The 19588-nt window shown below is 47.8% G+C and overlaps 1 protein-coding gene across 1 annotated transcript in view; it reads right to left on the bottom strand.

Annotated features, from left to right (window-relative positions):
• The window catches only part of B3GALNT2 (beta-1,3-N-acetylgalactosaminyltransferase 2), a 93381-nt gene extending 83004 nt beyond the window's left edge, over positions 1–10377 (bottom strand). Inside the window, exon 1 of the mRNA XM_019526721.1 lies at positions 10260–10377. Within this exon, the coding sequence (XP_019382266.1) occupies positions 10260–10377 (118 nt within the window). The remainder of the gene's footprint in view (positions 1–10259) is intronic.
• Between the last annotated feature and the right edge of the window lie 9211 nt (positions 10378–19588).

Here is a 19588-nt window from a genome sequence, read left to right as displayed (position 1 = left end):
GTGTGTGTGTATATACATATATATATATATATATATACATATATATATATAGCTAGATAGATAATTGCAGATAGATAATATATATAGATATTTGCAATTATCTACCTATATATCTATATCTATATATTTGCAATTATATATAGGTATATATATATCTTCTTCTGCAAGCTTTCAGGCTCATCCTTCACCAGGCTCAGGGAAAGTTGGAGAGGGGAAAAAGTCCCCATCAGTAGGAAATAAACTTCATTTTCACACAGGGGAAGCAGAAGCTGGAAAACCATCCCTCTAGGCCCAATGAGAGTCCCTTTGTGAACTTGCTGTCTTGTGTAGATTAAGTATCCCTACAGATAAGATGCCATTCTCGTGCCCTGCCCCTAGGTGTAAGTGTTAATACCAGCATATGACATTATGCAGTGGCGACACATAGGGGGAGCACGGGGGCAGGTGGGAGCAATGGTGTCCCCCCGAGAGGGCCAGCTAGGGCGTTGGGGCACCAGGAGAAGCACCACTAGCACTTACAGGCCAGGTCTTGTTTCTGGGTTTAATTCATAGTACCTAATTATCCATTCCTAGCGCCGACCATGAATTACCTTTTTCCTGATTACTATCTGAAACTTCTTGTCTGATCTTATGCTTTGTATTCAATAGGAGTTTTGATGTCAGGGGGTAAAGGAGGATGTCCTTTCAAATAATATTTAAAAAAAAACAGCAGCCACATAATACATACCTAGTGGTAAGGCAATAACTCAGTTCTTGGTCTGTCTTTGGGGAATGCTTTTAAAGGTGATAATTAGTGTTAAATATGATCACGAGAGGGGTTGCAATGTGGATAACTGCCTTTGAGGGAGTAAAATACCAGTGCAATAGCATACCTCTGAAATAATTCAGGGAAACGAAATTCAGTAACAAGGAGAAAAGTCATGCACATAGCCTCCCAGTTCAACATCCAGTATTAAGGAAAACCTAATTGGTGCTGTAGTCTCAACCAGTTATGCATCTTCTAATTTGTTTTTCATAACCCATCTGTCAAACAGGTGGAAGTATGAACATTCATTTCATTCTAGATAAAAACCCTTTGTTTGCTATTCTTCAAAAAGTCTGTTTTATTTTAAAAGACCCAGGATTCAAGCTGAGAAAGAAATACAGCTCTCCTCCAATCAGATGCTCTTTGAATCCATTATAGGCTACCTCGTCAGCCCAAACTTGTGTTAAGCAAAATTTTTACAGCACCCTACACCATCATCTTTCCAATTACAATGTGGAATGATCTCCACACAGGGTTATTTCATGCTAGTAGCTCCCTCTACTGCTGTTAATACTTTATAGCACCGTTGAAACATAGGTGAAAATTGTTCTTCCTTTTCCACAGATGAAGGAACAGGGAGGTTAAGGGATTTGCCTAGCGTTACTCGAGAACCATATGACAGAGCCAGGAATTTAATGAGCATACTTCAGTCCCAATCCTGTGTCTTAATGGATGTATTCTGTGCCCTTTTACATTGCTGTGGAAAGGAAAAAGGGCCATGAACTGGGTGGAGGCATTCCCTGGAGAATACCCCAGTAATTATAATATAATATAATATAATATAATATAATATAATATAATATAATATAATATAATATAATATAATATAATAACCAACCATGGAACCCTAACTGAGGAAATATCCAGTTTTACTGAATCCATCCTAAAACCTCTTGTCACCCAAAGATCAAGTTTTGTCCAAGACACAACAGACTTTCTATGAAAACTTAAAAACACAAACCACAGACTAGTGATACCCTCTTAGCCACCATGGAAGTTACCAGCTTATATACCAACATGCCCCAAAGCAGCAGGAGCTAATAACATATATTGGTAATCATGGATTATGCGGCCCAGTTCCCTGAAGCCATCCCACTAAGGTCTGCAACAGCCCCTAGGATAGCTAATAAACTGCTGAAGTGGGTAGCCAGGGTGGGCATCCCTAAGGAGATCATTAATGATCAGGGGACCAATTTTATGGCTGGGGCGATGTGCAGAGTATGCAATACCTTACTGATAAAACACCTGAGCACCTCCGTATATCATCCCCAAACCAATGGCTTGGTCATGTAGTTCAATTGGACTATGAAGGCCATGCTTCAAAAGTGCATTCAGTGAGATCCGAGACAGTGGGACCAAATGCTGACACCATTAATGTTCACTATATGAGAGGCTTTTGAACTAGTGTATGGGTATCAGCCCAGAGGCCCCCTGAACATTGTAAAAGAGGGTTGGGAACAGCAACCGGCCCTAGTGGCCCAGGTCCCTAGGCATCCCTAGGCATCTCATAGACCTTCAACAAAGGTTAAGGAGCACCTGACAAATAGTGAAGAAAAGCCTCCAAAAATCCCAGACTAGACAAAAGACCTAGTATGACCAGGAGCCCAGCCTTGCAGGAGGACCCACGCTGGGTAAGCAGCTCAACGCTACACAACAGCGGCAATTACGAGATTTAATACAAGAATACCACAATGTATTTTGCATGGAACCTGGACATGCAAAGGGGTAGATTGTAGGATCACCACACCCCCAGGTTGTGTGGTTGGAGAGACCTGGCAGCAGATCCCCCCACATTTACATGGGTCTATAAAGCAGGAACTACAAAAGATGCTAGACAAGGGGATTATTAGAGAATCAAGAAGCCAGTGGCAAAGTCCCCTTGTAATCATCCCTAAAAAGGATGGGTTCCTACATCTGTGTATAGATTTTAGAAAGGTCAATGCGGTAGCTAAGTTTGTTGTGTTCCCAGTGCCCCATGTAGAAGATATGACTGAGTGAATTGGATTCATATTAGACTCATTTCCTCATTTTCTTTCCTATTACAGAATGTCCAAACATTGACCATACCAGCTTTCTCATTTCACATCCTCATTTCAGGTAGCAACTATACTCATTTTTTTTCTTGTTGGCTAAGTCTCCATTTCTTAGATGAGGATGAAGCAAATAATATGTCTGTATGCTTTACTTTTCAATTTTATACACATTTGTTTTATCAAGGAGAACTGGGGTCATCTCCCATCATTTGCATCAAGCACTGATGCTAAGAATCAGTGAGGCCATTATCAGTAATCGCTATTATAAGCCCCCTTCCTGCAATATACTTTATAGTGGTCCAGTTCTCTTGGTTATCACGGCTTTAGTCTTACTGACATTCACTCCTTGTCCAGCTTGCTAAAGACACTGTAGTCTTCAAATATCTCATTAAGTCATCGGCAAATAGCATATGCTCAGGCAGTTCCCTTTGTGTATTCCCCCTTTTCACATCCATGACAACTTCAAATAGAAATTGATTCACCACTGAGTCCCATTCTGAGCAACCAGCTCCCTTCTGGCAGATCCCTGAGTGGTGCATAAGGGAACATCCTGTAGCTAGTCTGGATATCTGTCAATACTCAACAATAAACAGTTGTGGATCAACAGGGGATATCACTGACTGAGGCTGTACAGGATAGCTGGTGGCATGGTTATAAGTCTACCAATGTAAGTCCAAAGATAGTGGAACCAAGGCAAGTAAGACCACCTTACCCAGGACATAGGACAGCACCTTTTTAATAATCCTGTGGCTGTAGGAGAGCTGATTTTTTTTACAGTAGTTACCTGGTAGATACTCTTCTGAGTAAGTGGGGTTAATAAGCTTTGCAGGCAACTCATCCAGGAGAAGGAAAAGCTCTGACGCAACTCATCCAAGAGAAGGAAAAACCTTCAAGTCAAGGATGTCAGACCTGGACACCTAACTTGTAAAGTTCCTTCTATAGATACGTTCCTATTACCCTGTGAAAATATGCAAAAAGTTGGCCAAGTTGCAAACATCTAAAAATCTGTTTTCACATAATCACTAGAGATGGTGGCAGCCAAAAAAATCAGGAGATCTCATATTTGCCAGCTATGCTTCATTTAACTGGATTGTGAATGCACCATCCCTCAAAGCTACTGAGTATGCTCCAACCCTAGGTTCTAATAGAGCTTCGCTGTAACTGCAGTTCCTGGCTATGATAGGCCAGGGGCTAGGCACTCAAACTGTCTTGGGCTCTCTAAAATCATCTGTTTTTGGTACCCTGGCTGTATAGAGAAGGAAGCTGTCTGCTTTGAATGCAGAAAGGACAAAAATTGGATGGGTTGGGGGTGGAGGGAAAAGTATATATTGGGACAAAATGTTTGTGGAAATGGGCAGAAGAATTTGAATGCAGTGGATTGGGAGCTAAAAAAGTCAGCAATTGAGAATAAGAGCTAGGGTTAAGGACTGACTGGGACTGTGAGAAGAAAGAGTATGATAGCTAAAGTGGCAGAAGGATGGAGCAGGGCTGGGAAAGGAAAGTGGAAGAGAATCAGGGGAGTGATGATCAGGGAGAGGCTAGAACTGGCTGGACATGAACACTAACACTAAAGGCCAGTGGAAGGGACAAATTCAATGAAGAGCTGAGGGGACTAAATTAAAATTTGAAGAAACAACCTTAATTCTGTGGTACATGGGTATAAAAAGGGATACTTTACATTTTTGTGTTTTTTTCTCAAATCAAAAATACAGGTTTTGTTCTCTGTGAATGGTAAAACTCATAATAGCTATCATTTATAAAATCTGAGTATTGTAAGGGTTAGGAAACCCCCGAAAGAGGTTAACATCAGTACATTTCTTACCATCTCTTTTGTAAGCTAGGTAAAAACTTTTTCAGGGGAAACAGCTTCTGGAGCATTTTTATTCAATCTTTAATGTAGGTATAATTTCCATTTCTATTATATAGACAGATATTGTGATATATATATAAGTTCAGTACTGATGAGACTTTGGCCCACAGTTCTGATAAATAACAAGGCAGCTGATAGGCCACAGAACAAATCTCTTAGTCAAAAATCAGCATAGGAACAAATTAATGACCAATAAGGTTATGAAAGGTGTTGTAGCCAAAAGCCATATAAGCCATATTCGTCATAAAGAAGATTTTACATTTAAAAGCCTTTTAAAGTCAAAGCCATTCTAAAAGCTTTCTAAATACCACTGCGGGTCACCGATATAATTGTAAAGTTAACAGAAAATAATATAATCCTTTCATTGAATAAAGTTTTTGTGGCATATGCCTTTAGAGTATGCAATACAAAGACAAGATCTCTGTCCTAAGAAGCCTAAAGTTAAAAGATACAGCAGGGTATCTAGTCCTGTAAAAAGAAGATGTGTGGCCTTCTTATTAAAAATAGTAGGGTTTATAGAACAGGTGATCTTTTTCAAGATATTCTCACGGAGAGAAGAGTCTGTATTAGGTGTACTTTTAGTGAAACCATTCTAGGCAAAAGGAGTGGCTTGAGATGTGTTTTCTCTAGGTTCTTACTATGCATCACTTAAGAACATATCTGATCTAGAACTCAACCAGCAAATAAAAGCAGCAGCAAAGGAAACGGTTGGAGCTGGAAGACAGGAATGTGGCCAGATATGGAAAGGACAGCCAAGCTGGTAAATGCTTTGCAAGTAAGGAAGTCTGAATTGCAACAGATGTGATGTGAAGCTAATACAGACTAGGGAGGAGGCAGTGCTAGAGACCAACCAAAACTAAGACTCTGCATCACAAGATGCGTGAACACTTCGAAGTCTCAGGTCTGGACTCCTGATGCATTCCTACATTTGGCTCCCTTTCTCCCAGGGTTAGCAGGTTGGAACTGAACTGTCTTTCAGACACAACTCCATGATTTACAGAGCTTAAGTCATGTAAATTAAAGTGCTCTCTCTCTGGGTTTCAACTGAAGGGTCTGTAGATTAGCTAAAATTCATTCTGGAGGTTTCTCTGAGCTGGAACTATCTCATTATGCAAGAGACAAAGGGTTTTTTGGGGGGGGGTGATATCTTTTATTGGACCAACTGCATGGTTGAAATAAGGTTAGACAACTCAGAGGAGAAAGACAAGCACAGCAAATGTTAAGAGAGGAGAGGAGAGTTATGAAATTGGAGGGGGGAGGAAAATGCCTAGGGGTGGCAGACAAACACTTAGCACAGGGGGGCGCTAGTGTACATGACGGGGGTTTAATCCTCAGTAAATTAAACAGGTTTATTAAAATTGACGCGGTGTGTTTTAATTTGTTACATCACTGTATACAAGTGACAGCTTTTAAATTGAGTAAAGCTCAGTGTACAATTCACAGTAAATTACAGCACAGGGAGCCGCATAACAATTCACCCCGCTGAACTCTTTGGTACTCAATTACAATAAAGGGTAATCCCCTCACTCCCAAAACGCATCCCCCTGAAGCCATAGCTGCCCACAGGGAGCCCCACACCAAGCTGCCATCACCTGCATGGTCATCCCCCTCCAACCTGCACGGTTCTGGCATGGCTGCCCGCCCCCGTGCCTTGCTGCCCACGGCTCCCCACAGGGTGCGGTTACTGACAGTGGCACCATCCCTGCCTCCATCAGGGAATTAAGAACCGCTTGGGCACCTAAAGTGGGGCCCCAAAGCGCTTTCATTTGCCCTTCAGAGCAAATGCCGCCCGCCCACTCACAGGACTCCCCAGGTCCAAGCAGGCTAGGTCCCAAAGACTCCCCCGGCTCAAAGTGAGAGGTGTCATATTAAATTAATTTTTTTTTCAGTCACTGTGCAGGCATCTCCCGCACTCCGCTCCCAAATCCGATCTGCAGTTTTTTAGCTGATTTACTGGTTCTACCAGTTTCCGCCCCCCCCCCCCCAGGGTCCATCTGCCAGCTGCTGTGTTGATTTGTTGCTAATTGCCCATACTCTGCCCTCAGCAGGCTCCTTTGGCCAGCTGTCTCGCCCGGTGAGCAGCACTGGGGGGAGCCAGGGGTGCCAGGCAGGGCTGGGTATTGTGTACCCACTATTCATAAAGTGGCAGCCTGTAGTTTCATGATGGGGCTGTCAGAACCCTGCTGGTCACTGGTGCATAAAAGTGACCAGAGATTTAATGGGGTTCTGGGGGGAGCGTTCAAGCCGTAGCTGGCCAAAAGGTTCTTGGGATGACCTGGCCAAGGGAAGTTCCCTCCACACCCCAACCGACCCTGTAATTGCTTGCACAAGTTGGCACAGCAGACAGATAACGGTTGCAGGTTTTGTAGCCAGACACTGCAGCTCACTTGGGTCACTGTGGGTCATTGCTGGGTTGAGTCAGGGGGGAGGCTGTGCCTGAACCCACAGACACTCAGTTCTTTCTTGTAGTGTCTGCAGGCATTTTAATTTTTTGAGTCACAGGTTGTTCGTTTTGGGGTTTGCTTTATTTGGAGGGTGCTTATTTTGGGCTATTTTGTAATAGATGACTTGTACAAAAAAAGTTATAGTTCAGGGGTGGGCCAAGTGGTGGATCTGGCCGGCAGCCAGACTCCATTTCCCAGCAGCCCCTGCCTGCATGGCTGGGGCTGGTTTCCATGGAGACCCCAGCAGCAGCCACACTGTGATAGCATGGGGCCAGGGTTTCTGCGGAGATTGGCCCCAGATGTGCTGGCAGGTCGCGTGGCAGGATGTGGAGCTGCTCTGCAGCTGGGCGGGGATCTTGCGGCAGTGACAGCAAGGTTGGGAGCTGGGGCAGAGCCACAATCTGCAGCCAGGTAGGGGCATGCAGCAGCAAATTGCGGCTCTACCGTGGCTCCTTGCAGTGGTGACAGCATGGTCTGGAGCTGGGGCAGAGCTGCGACCTGTAGCCTGCATGCCCTGGGCCATGCTGTCACTGCCACAAGATCCCAGCCCAGCTGCGGAACAGCTCCGCGCCCTGCTGCATGCCCTGCCAGCTTGGCACCCCAAAATTCCCTGTAGTCCCCCCCATAGAGGTGCCCGGCGAATGCGCAAGATCACTGCTGGACCAGGCTGGGACCTGGCTTTGCTGGGGCTGTCCTGCTGCTGGCTAGTCCTGGCCACGCATGATCCTCAGCTCTGCTCCCTGCCACTGCCAGTGGCTCTGGCTGCTCCCACGGCTCTGGCCTGCTACATCATGCATGCCCAGACTGGCCTGGCCACCGGTTTCATCTGTGCCAAGCTAGGGGCCCCTGGCCCTGGGCACAGTTGGCCCGTGTATTAATCCACCTATGTGAGGGGTGGGTGGTTAAACTACACTTGGCATGTTAATTGTGCAGAGTACAACATTGCATGGAGTCCACGGTTGCTGCAAAAGCCTGACAGCTTTACACACAGCAGTGGGACATTGAGAACCCATTAAAGCCCAATAAGTGGGTACGTTAACATCTCCGAGCAGAACACACTCAACAGGGACAGAGCTCACCTCCTCAGTTTTTTGCTAAGGACATCTTTTTGGACAGCAGGGGAAATTTGGGACCCATTAACCACTCTTGCCATGGTGGGCACTTATTATGTACTAGCTCACAGTACAGTCAGAGCTGTGGGTGTTTCTGGACTTTTAGCACGCAGTCCCGCCAAGCCATGGACTCCTTCACTGTCATAGGCACCCCCCCTCCACATGGCACTGGCATGGGTGCCCCCCTGGGCTTTGCTGGCCCTCCGTGGCTCCCCAGGGTTGCCCTTATTGACAACTGCACTACCACCCCATAATCTGACCCTGGTTCCTGCTTGGAATTAATAAACGCTTTGCCAGCTAACTAATAGCACTGGAGTGCTTTCATTAACCCTGCACAGCATATGGCCCACCTAGGTCCAGGGAGACTAGGCTAGGGGTGTTGTGCCAGGCCAGGTGTTGGGCACCAATTTTTGCAGGTGGCCCTCTCCCACCCTGGGCTTGGGTTGCAGTGCCACACTTGGCAGCCTGACAATGCCACCCCCTCCCCCCTGGGGCAGCATCTCCCTCCATTGCCTGCTGCAGTCCCAGTGGCAGACAGCTATTCATAGTTCAAGTAACCACTGGTAGCCACAGCTGCCCGCAGGGACAGCCATGCCCACCCCTCCACCCCTTCCCCCACCATCACCACAGCCTCCTCTCCGCCACTACAGACAACGTACTTAACAGACAGAGAGAAGTTTTGTGTTGCAATGAAAATTTTACTTTTATTCAAACAAATACTTAGCGGTAGGTATTGAGAACATAACCATTGGCCTCGAGAGAACCGACTCCATTGGCAGTGGCCATAATATGTGAGGTCAGGCAATTCCACACAATGGCCACCCAACCAGTGTCTCCATGCTGATCGTGTGGGGTGCCATGTGCTGCCTGCCCAGGTATCCAGCTGCTTGCTGCCTCCCAGGATTCCTCAGTCCAAGACTTGCTAAAAACCTCTTCCCTGGTTTTGTAAATATTGTGGAGCATGCAGGCTGCCCCTATGAAAGCCATTATGTTTTCTGGCTCCAAATTGAGCCTGTAGTTCAGTGACCTCCACTGTGCTCGAGGTGGCCAAAGGCACATTCAACAGCCATCCTGCACTTGCTCAGATGATAGCTGAAAGCCATCTTTTGCAGGTCAGTATCATGTCCTCCATATGGCTTCACGAGCCAGGGCCAGAGGGATTAAGCTTCATCCACTATGATAAGCAGAGGGACAGAAACATCATGAATTGCTCTATCAGGGACTCCGGGCACATATTGTCCTTTCTCCATCAAACCAGACAGCAGCGAGTTTCTAAACTCACCACATCACGTACACTGCATGCCCAGTCTGTGTAAATGTTAGTGAAATGGCCCTGGTCATCCACTACAGCCTGCAGGATCACTGAAGCACATCTTTTCCTGTTTGTGAATAACCAGCTTGCCTGCGATGGGGATAACACAGGGATGTGGGTGCTGTCCAGTGCACCCATGCAGTTAGGGAACCCTTCAATAACTTCCATTCCACGGGGTTACTGAGGCATATAAACTTGTTCACCACAATGTCCTGCAGCAGCTGGCATACCTTGTGAATCTCCAGCCCAGCTGTGCAGGAAGCCATGCTAAACTGGTTTCCCATGTAGTGGAGGCTGGTGGGGGTGCCCAGTTTCATGGATGACAATAGCTACCCTCTTGTCTGGCATGATAGGCTGACGCATGACAGTCTCCTGCCTCACACTTTGCAGCCCCAGCATCGAGACTGTGTGATCAAACGTCTCCCCGGTCATTTGGAACATCTCCAGCCATTGTTGATCATCCCAAATTGACAGTACAATTTGCTCCCACCAGTCAGAGCTGCTTGTGTGGGCCCAGACCCTGCAATCATTGCTCCTTAGGCTGATCAATACAGCCTTGTCATCTGCCAGTTCTGTGGCTGCCTTTCAGTTCGCCCAGTCCACCGCACAGGATATTACCTGGTATAGCAATCCGTGATTAGGTCCTGCCATGTCTTTGCAACTTCATAGAAGGTTCAACATACCCTGCGCTGTGGTCAGTAGCTGCATCTCTACAGTACTGATTGCATCCAAGGCCATCACCATGGCATCCAACAGCATTTGGTCTTCCTCGCTCACTCTGTCAGGGTTCACTGAAGCCATGTTGTTTTGCAGCATACAGCAGGGTAGCTGTTTAGCACACAGCACCACCATGGTTCACCAGGGGGTCGGCTGAATAGCTAGTCATATTGAATAGACTCTATTAGCATTATAACTGCCCTACTATTTACAATTCAATTCTTACACAGCTCAGGAGGTCGTGGGTTGGGCATAGGCTCAGCAGAGCTTTTGGCCTGCAGTACAGGGGGGCAGGGACAAGCCATGTCCTGCCTATCTGCCAAGAACTTGTGGGGTTTAAGATGACGCCAGAAAACTGTCATATGCCCAGGGGTGCAGATACTGGTGTTTACTGGACTCTTTACCAGGTGATACTTCTAGGCATACCAAGAAGTATCATTCCATCAATGTACTCCCACCCCAGAATAAGCCAAGGTTGAAATGTGGGTGGGTGGGGCCAGCATTATGTTTCAATAGCTCCTATTAGTACACCAACACTTATGCCAGGCATCGAGGCATCAGAACCATCAAGTCATTTTGCAGTCACTATGGTCCAAAATCGACCCACACCTGATTTTGGAATAGGGCATCATTAACACCCCTGCCTCATTTCTATTGATGAACACACCAGGTTCCTGTAACCCAGACTCTTCCTAAAACTTGAGGTTTTGGGGTTTGGGTGATACCCACCCACCATACCTCTTGAAACTTGTCAGTTGCTCATGGGTAAAGAGTGGGCCACTTAGCCAAACACTGAATGGATGAATCCTGGTTTTTCCTTCCCTTCACACCAAATAGACCCCCAGAACAGTGCAATTTATAGGTGGCACAGTGGGAGAAGGGAATGTGTGCCTGAATGAAGAGCTGCCGGCCAAAGACTCTTGGATGTGATTGGCAGTGAGCCATTATGAGCTATCCGTCTGGACAATGAGGGACGATTTGGGCCAGGCGATGCATATCACTGGTGTTTTATTCAGAAAGGTCACTTGAGTAGATTCCCTTGACAGCTGGTACTAAGACACAGTTCACACCTTCACAAGGATGCATATGTGGAATTTCAGAAAAGGTTCTTTAAACACACGTCCACATAACTGCTCAAAAACTTCGCCTGAAAGCATCTCGCAACTCTAGCGGCAGCATAGCTAGCCCCCTCTTAACTCCTTTTGGCCACAGAAAAAAAATGTTGATGTTGACGCTGAAGAACAAGTCTGATGCCTAGGAAATGGTATTTAGAGGTTTACTTTTGGGAATAGGCTTATAGGCAATATATATATATATATATATATATATATATATATATATATGCATTAGAACAATAGTCCAGGGTGGCAGCAAGGGTTAATTGATTTCTAAAGACCTGATCACACAGTCACACAGTTCTCACAACCTTTAAGGCAGACAGGGTGTCTAACACAACAAGGCCAATGGATAGACACATGGCCTGGGAAATAAGGTGGCACCAGCTCACAAGGCCCAAGAAAGTGGGGGCCTAAGGTTTTGGGTGAACAGACCAAATTACAAAAAGATCGGAAAAACCCAAATTAGGATGTGTGCATGTGATGGGCTTATGAAACAAAGGAATATGCTGATAGGACAGAACGTGGACAGTGTGATGACCACAGAGAGACCAATCAGTGATAGCCACAGATGAAAAGTCATCAGAAAGGGAAAAGAATACAAAAGCAGAGACTTTAGAGCAACAAAGGGTCTCCGTCCCCTAGAGGGGTCCCCCCAAGGGACATGGACAGAGGACATACCACCAACCCATCTCATCCACCCCGCTGTCGGGGGAGTGGGCCTCAGCCTCCAACCTCCAGCCTGCTGACATGTGACATTTGTGAGAGAACCTCAGAGTGAAGCTCGCATCCTGGCCAGATGTATCTTAATTTTGATGACAGCCCTAGGATTAATAGATATATAGAATTGCTTGTATTATTATTTTCTGTTATCACTGTGTATCAATAAATTTGCCTATTATTGAATGAAAAGGTTGTGGTTGGTCTGAGAGCTTTGGGTCCCTCTGGAACAAGAGATCTGAGTCCTGAATTCAGTGCCAACAAAGTCAAGTATGCAGGCTATGGAGCAGGAGCCAGATACATCTATAAATCAAGGCACCAACTGGACCTGGGAAGAACCTAAAAACTTGATCAATATTTGGTCAGAGGAAAAAATTACTGAGCAGCTCAAAGTAGACAAAATAATCCAGTTTATACAGCAATTGCCAAGGAAATGAAGGTGCACAAGCACAACTAAGACTGGACACAGTGCCACAGCAAGATCAAGGCCCTGAAATGTGCTTTTCATTGGGCCAAGGATGAGAACTCTTGTTCTTGGATAGCATGCACAAGTCATTCTATGACCAGCTGTCTGTCATTCTCGCCAAAGATGCAGGTGAGGCTTGTCTCCGTTCATCCAGGACAACAGGTGTTCAGGAGGGCACACCTAGCCAAGAGATCACAGACTGTCCTGACATTCCAACAGGAAACATGCCAGAGGTGTGGGATGACTGCTCACAGGAGCTGGTGGATGGGAACAGCCAAGAAGAAGTTATCCTGACCATGCAACCAGTCTCCCCGATACCTTGGCTGCTGAGCACAGAGGAGAAGGACAATGCATTGGATGGAACTGTGCATTCCCCCACAGACTCATGTGACACGGCAGAAGTTCCTGAGACCCAAAGATCTGTTTCTGTTCCAGAGATGCAAAAGGATCTGTGGCTGGGGACTTGTAAGTATTGGGGAATGGGTATTATATGCATTTGTGGTATTATGGCAGCACACAATGTTTCATTTCCATTGGGGTGGACATGCTGTGAGTTTTCTGCAAGGAGCTTAAGCAGGGATTAACCTTTGTTTAGAAGCTGGGGACAAGAACTTTGATCGTGAACACTTTGTTTTCCAATTCCTGTTACTAATTATTGCACCTGATGGAAGCGGGGGATGTGCACCCGAACTGCAGATGCCAGTTCACACTGGAGCAGAGTGAATGTGAATTCTGCTGCAGGCAGCGATACTCCAGAGAGAACGTGATGGAGTCTTTGGTGGAGGCCATGTAATCATGAGTTACCACCATGGATGACTGGCAGGACAGTCTGGGAGGTGCTTAGAGAGGCTAAACAGAGGGAGACAGAAAGCACGGCCAGAACTAGGGAATTCTGAAAGGATATCATAGGTAGCACAAAACAATTCCTTGAGCTGGCCTCATAGTGCCATGCAGGTCTCAAGGAGACCCGTGCAATGATTAGGGAAGAGATTCTTAAGCTCATGAGCAAGCCCCTGATTCATAAGTAGGTCCCCCCTGAGAGCAAGCATGAGAGATTCATTAAACTTGCCTCTATCCAGGAGCTCACCAGCAGCGAGACCGCTGAGCCTGTTCTGCTGCTCCATGCAGAAACAACCTTAAAGACACCCACTTGTCTGTGAACAAGGGGTGCCCCAATTCCAGCAGGGCCAAAAGAGCACAACTATGCTTCAGGGAACAAAGGGTGGGTCAGACAGAGGGTGCACAGCTGGGAAAGGAAAGCACATGACAGGAGAAGGGTTCTTAGTTGGTAATGCTGCTGTTTATAGAGGAAATTGGGGAGTGGGCATTCAGCGTTATTTCATTGTCAAGAAATTAGCTGCTCTGGCATAGGTAATGTGTAGGGAGAACACGGGGGGGCACGTGCCCCCCCCTGAGATTGGCCGCCACCAGCTTCTGCAGACGGTCCCTGGTCACCACTTGCCACCCCCCCCGGTCGCAGACACCACTGCCAACATCTGCTGGCAGTCCCTGCTCACCGCTGCAGACACCGCCGCCAGCATCTGCAGGCAGTCCCCACTCGCCACTTCTCTCCCCCTTGCCACTGACACTGCTGTCGGTATCTGCGGGTGGTCCCTGCTTGCCGCCACTGACACCACTACCAGCATCTGCAGGCAGTCCCCACTTGCTGCTCGCCACCCTTCCCCCCTCCCTGCCCCCCCCACCGCTACCAGCATCTGTGGGTGGTCCCTGCTCACCACTCACTGCCAATGCTGCCACCTACAAATGGTGCTGTCCCAGTCTTGGGAGGCACCAGTTGTTCATGTGCTCTGGTCTAATAAAAATTACTTTTCATCCATGTGGATGTGCTTTAATGGGAAGGGTTGATAATGTCTGTTTTTGGGTGTTGGGTGATGTAAGCAAACATTCCCTGGCTTGCTTCTGACACATAGTGGCAATGACAGAGAGTACTTCTCCACAAGTGGATGGGGGGGAAGGGGGGGTTGCGCAGGAATGGGGGTACCTCAGTAAATTGCGGTGTGGTGGAACAGAGTTTGGGAGGGGCACGGCTGATCTGACACTGGCTGCCTGAATCAGACAACCCCTTGCTAGTATAAATGGCAAATGAAACCACACTTGGGAGCCCACTCAAACGGGAGAAGTTATTAACTCCATGCCAGTGTCAGATTAACACATGAGCACACAGGGGGCCGGGACTCAGGGTTTCCTTGCTAATCATGATCCACCTGGAGTTGACAAAGAAGCAGCATGGACCTGGTGGGCATGCTGGCTGCTCTCATCCATGGCAGACTATGTGCACCTCCTTCCCTCCCCTCCCCTCCCCTCCCCTCAAATCACACTCTGTGACAGGCAAGACTGCTCAGGAGATGTACAGGAGATTTCCCTGGTGCCACAGAGACATGGTGTTTTGGGCATGGTGTTGTGTGGCCCAAAAAGGATTTGGAGATGTAATACTAGTCAAATAGCCAGTTCCTTACTTGAGCCATTATACAGAGCACATCTGCATTGTACAGAGCACAGCATCCTTTATTCACTCAGCAGTTTTACGTAAAACATACAAGTGGCTTTCTGTGAGCCTGCTTGAGTGTTAAGTGGGCCTGCTTTATGAATAGTAGGTGATTTCTGTCAGCATTCATTCATTCATTCATTCTCTCACCAGGTATGTAAGAAACTGAGAGCAGGGACCAGTGTCTTGACACATGGGTGACTGGTGGGAAGACCTCTGTTGTGCCGTGGCCCAAAAAGGACCCGGTGGGCAAGTCTTGTTGGCTTACCCACAGCTCATTGATTTGCTATACCTTCCAAATATTTTGGGTGCCAAAAATTGCAAAAAACCATCCTAAGCAAGTATGCCCATAAGAAACAAAGTTGCCAGCATGGCTCCAGCATGTCTGTTGTTCAAACTTTGTGCACCAAAATGAAAGTTGGAGGGGAGTGAACTTTACTTGGCCAGGTCACATGAAGACCTATAAATTGAGGGCACAGGTGCCCGTGTACAGGTACCCCTTATTGATCTAAGATGTCTGATGCTGAGGAGAAAAGAAAGCAGACCAAGGAGAGAAGAGGGCAAACCAGGGCATGAAGGACTAAGACAACTTGGTCCTATGCAGAAACTAAGAGCCTGGTGCAGGTCCTGGGGGACCCTGATCTGTTAAACCCACGTGCAAACTTGCATATATACCTCGATGTGTCCAGAAGACATGAACAACTCATGCTTTCTGAGACTGGGGGGGCACGGCGACTGCCTGCAGGTGGCGGTGATGGTGTGATCGGTGGGGGCATGCTGGTGGCATGCTGCTGGCAAGTGTGGACCACCCACAGGTGGCCACGGTGACAGCAGCAGTGAGGGCAGGTTGAGTGAGGGTGGTGAGGGGGAGGGTGACAAGCAGTGACTGCCCGCAGATGCCGGTGGCAGCATCAACAGCGACCAATTTCTAGGGGGGCATGTGACACCCTCCCCCCTCCCCCCCCTCATCGCTTGTGCCAGGAGACTTGCCGAGCATGGCACAAGACAGTGGCCCAGTGCAGGGTGAGGGCCAAGGTCAAGATTCTGAGGACTGCTTTGTGACATGAAGTTGCAAGAGCTCAGCAGCAGGGCACCCCCGTGCATAATGCGTGGCATTATTATCAGTACCTCCATCCACTAATGGAGGTACTCGAATGCCATGAAATGAGATGATCGGGGTCTCTGGGCCATCCTCTGCTCCTGAGACCTTGCCAGGTCCACCTTGTGCTGCCTCAAGTGAGGAAGACAGTGGCAGGGTACTAGTACTGGCACTTGAAGATTCCTCCAAAGAGGAGAGACCAGGGACATTGTCCTCCACACCTGGTATGAGAAGCCCTGGGGAACTGTTAAGTCAACTGTCAACTGAACTGGCACCTGCAATTAGGTTGAGCTGTGAGGTGAAGAGGGGGATTGGGTTGGTGTTGGATAATGCTTTAAAGACTCAGCAAATTAGGCAGTGCAGGGAGGTGAAAGGCAATGCACAGCAGAGAGCCTCTGCTGAGCAATTGTCTGCAGCCACTCAGGGCCTGCAACATACCTGGCAAGCCCTTTTCACTCATTTTTGCCTGACCACTTATCTGCTCACATGATTTGCTGAGCACTGAGCTCTCAAAAAATGCTCAATTCCCTGCACGTTTTGATTTTCAGCTCCACTTGTTATGCTGCCACTGAAAAGAATGCAGATCAGATAGGAAGCCTGTTAATGATGCCCGAACAGATTAGATCATCAGCACCATCAGTGCCTGTGTGGTGTGGTTGTGCAAAATTGTAAGACAGGTATGTCGTGTCTGTGGCTGAGTGTCATCTGGGCAACGTGGCAGGAGGCATTCACGGGAGAGAAAGGCAGTCCAGCTCAGAAACAGAAAATAGTATTGTTTATCTGTAGTGAAAGTTGTTGATTATTGATTTTCACTTGTTTGTCATTTAAAATATTCAGGGCATGTCCAGACATGCAGGCACATGTGCTTGCAGCAGCTCAAATAGCAGCAGCACAAATTTGTGCTGGAGATTTGTGCCTCAGCACACGTGCCTGAATATGCACTTTGGTGCTGAGCAACTTGTGCCACTTGGGGCAAAATGACCCTGCTCAGCTCCTGGATTTGCAGTCACCTGTGCTGGCCCCAGCAGTATAAAAAGCTGCCCTGGAGAGCAGCTCAGGGCTACTTGTCTTTAGGAGCTTCTGAGGTCTGGTCAGTTGGTATCTGGGGGACAATAGCTAGCCCCTTGTGCCAGCTGGACTGCTGAAGCAGCCCTAACCTAGAGGGGCCCCTGCACCCTCTACCCACTGCAGCAGTCTGGCAGTGGGGGCTGCTGCCTGGCTGTGACTTGTTGCTACCTGTGACAGCATCTGCCCGCTTGGACTTGTGGCCCCATGTGTAACAGACCTAGATGGGGACCGCACGACCGCCTGGGCTCTGGTACAGACACTGCAGCAGAGCCACCTGCACCTCTGGGCCAGCTGCTAATGAGCCATGTCTGCACAGTTGGCCTTTGTGCAGCATTGCTGTCATGTCTTCTGGTGACCCTGCTCTGCCACCTGGGCAGCTATTGCCCAGATGTGCTTATTGTGGTGGCCCACTTTGAACTGTCAAAGCGTGTCCTCTTGGCTCCAAATGGCCAGGTCAGCCACCTCATCTGCCCTCCATCTGGGTCCCCGGTGCTGGTCCTGGGAAGGCTCCTCTGCCCAGGTCTCACCACTTGCCTCATGAGCAGGAATCCTGGTGTTCCCTGTTTAAAAATTGGAAATTCTCTCATTAAAATACCCCAGATCCTTGTTCTTCCATGATTAAAATGAAACACCACTATATATAGAGACATCAGTTGGGCAATGTTTTATTGATATACTTACAATTTCAAAGCAATTCGGAAGCCTACCAGTGCCTCTATCATAATAAATGAATTCTAAATATCTATACGCCAGGGGGCAGGGCACCAGAACATCAGTGCTGCTCAGTGCCTGACACCCTGGTGAGCAAAGGGTGGCAGGGGCAGCTCTGATTTTTCTATGACAAAAAAAATACAAAAGCAAATGCCAAAGTGTGTAGGGCATGAGGTTCTTGTGTGCAGTGCCAGGGGCCGTGGGTAACAGCAAGAGGGTCCTGGTCCCGCCTGAAGGCACATGTCCCCGAGCCAGGATGGCCCAGGCCCACACCATGTGGCACAGGTGGCGCTGGGTCTCAGCAGCTGGGGCCGTGCCACGCTGCAGGAGGGATCTGCCAGTAGCGGGCCCTGAGTGTCCTACATGGCTGCTGTTGCTGCTGCTAGGAGGGGAGGAGGGCTGTGCGCTGTGCAGCAGCCAGGCTGGGGGCCCACCTCTCCTGAGCAGTTCCCCCCACCATACAGTCCCCCCACACCCACACACATACTCCTCCCCACTCCCACAGTCTCCCCACCCCCCACATCCCTACTTACCGTGGACAAGAGCCTGGGTCCTGGTCACTGCTGCAGCCTTGCCACGCTCCTATTTGCTCCAGCACACTGAGGCAGGTGCCAAGGCATCTCTTCGGAGGGCCCAGCTACCAGTTGCTTCAGGGTACACTCATGGAGTGTGCCCCGCACTGCTTTTTTTTTTTTTTTTTTGATACTAGGAATTCCCGATATCAAAATTAAAATCTGTACTGCAAATACGCAGTACGGGGAACATTTTTTTGTTCCCGGTGTGCCTCTTGCCGTGTCTCATACTGCTAAGAGATGCCGCAGTAGGCATGTGCTCGCTCATCTGGACACACCCTCAATGCCTATTGTTATTGCTTGTTATTATAAAAGCTGTTTAATACAAGTTGTTGTTATAAAAGTTATTGATTATTGCTTAAACGTTGAAGAGTATTGCTTGTTGATTACCGTTACTTTGTAAATGCTGTGAGGTTTGGTAATTTATGTAAATGATGCTTAATATATCAGTTACGATTAATTCTGTAAATAATTTTTTCTCTTTCTTTCAATGTGGGCCATTAGCAGGTAATGAAACCAGGCTCCTTGGCTTTGTTCTCACCACTGCCAAATCAACAGCTGTTGACAGAGGCATCAGTAGAGAAGGTTGTAAGACTTGTAAAACTGGACAACCTGGTAAATTCCTGTCGAGGACCACCCGGTGGTGGCAGGTCACCAGTGAGGGGCACTGTTGGGGCTGTGGCAGCTGTGGGTGGGGCATGACAGAGATAATGTCAGTGAGAGGCAGGGGGCCTCTCACTTTGGACCTAGGGAGTCTTTTGGACTGAGCCTGTTTAGACCTGGGGAATCCTGTGAGAGGGCAAATGTAAGCACTGCAGGGCGCCCCCTTTAGGCGGTTAAGTGGTTTTTCATTCCTGGATGGAACGAGGGGCAGATTATGGGGTGACGGTGCTGTTGTCAATAAGGGCTGCCTGCTACCGTTGCAGGAACACCCATGGGTCTGACTGTGGGGTGAGCCCATGCTATTGCGACTGATGTGGCAGCACAAGGAAAAAAAAATTATGAAGCACGGAGGCTATGGGTTGCAGTCCTGTAAGT

This window comes from Gavialis gangeticus, unplaced genomic scaffold (assembly GCF_001723915.1).
Source record: "Gavialis gangeticus isolate Ggan-Ray unplaced genomic scaffold, GavGan_comp1, whole genome shotgun sequence".
Taxonomy (NCBI): domain Eukaryota; kingdom Metazoa; phylum Chordata; order Crocodylia; family Gavialidae; genus Gavialis; species Gavialis gangeticus.
This window is presented reverse-complemented; position numbering and strand designations above follow the sequence as displayed.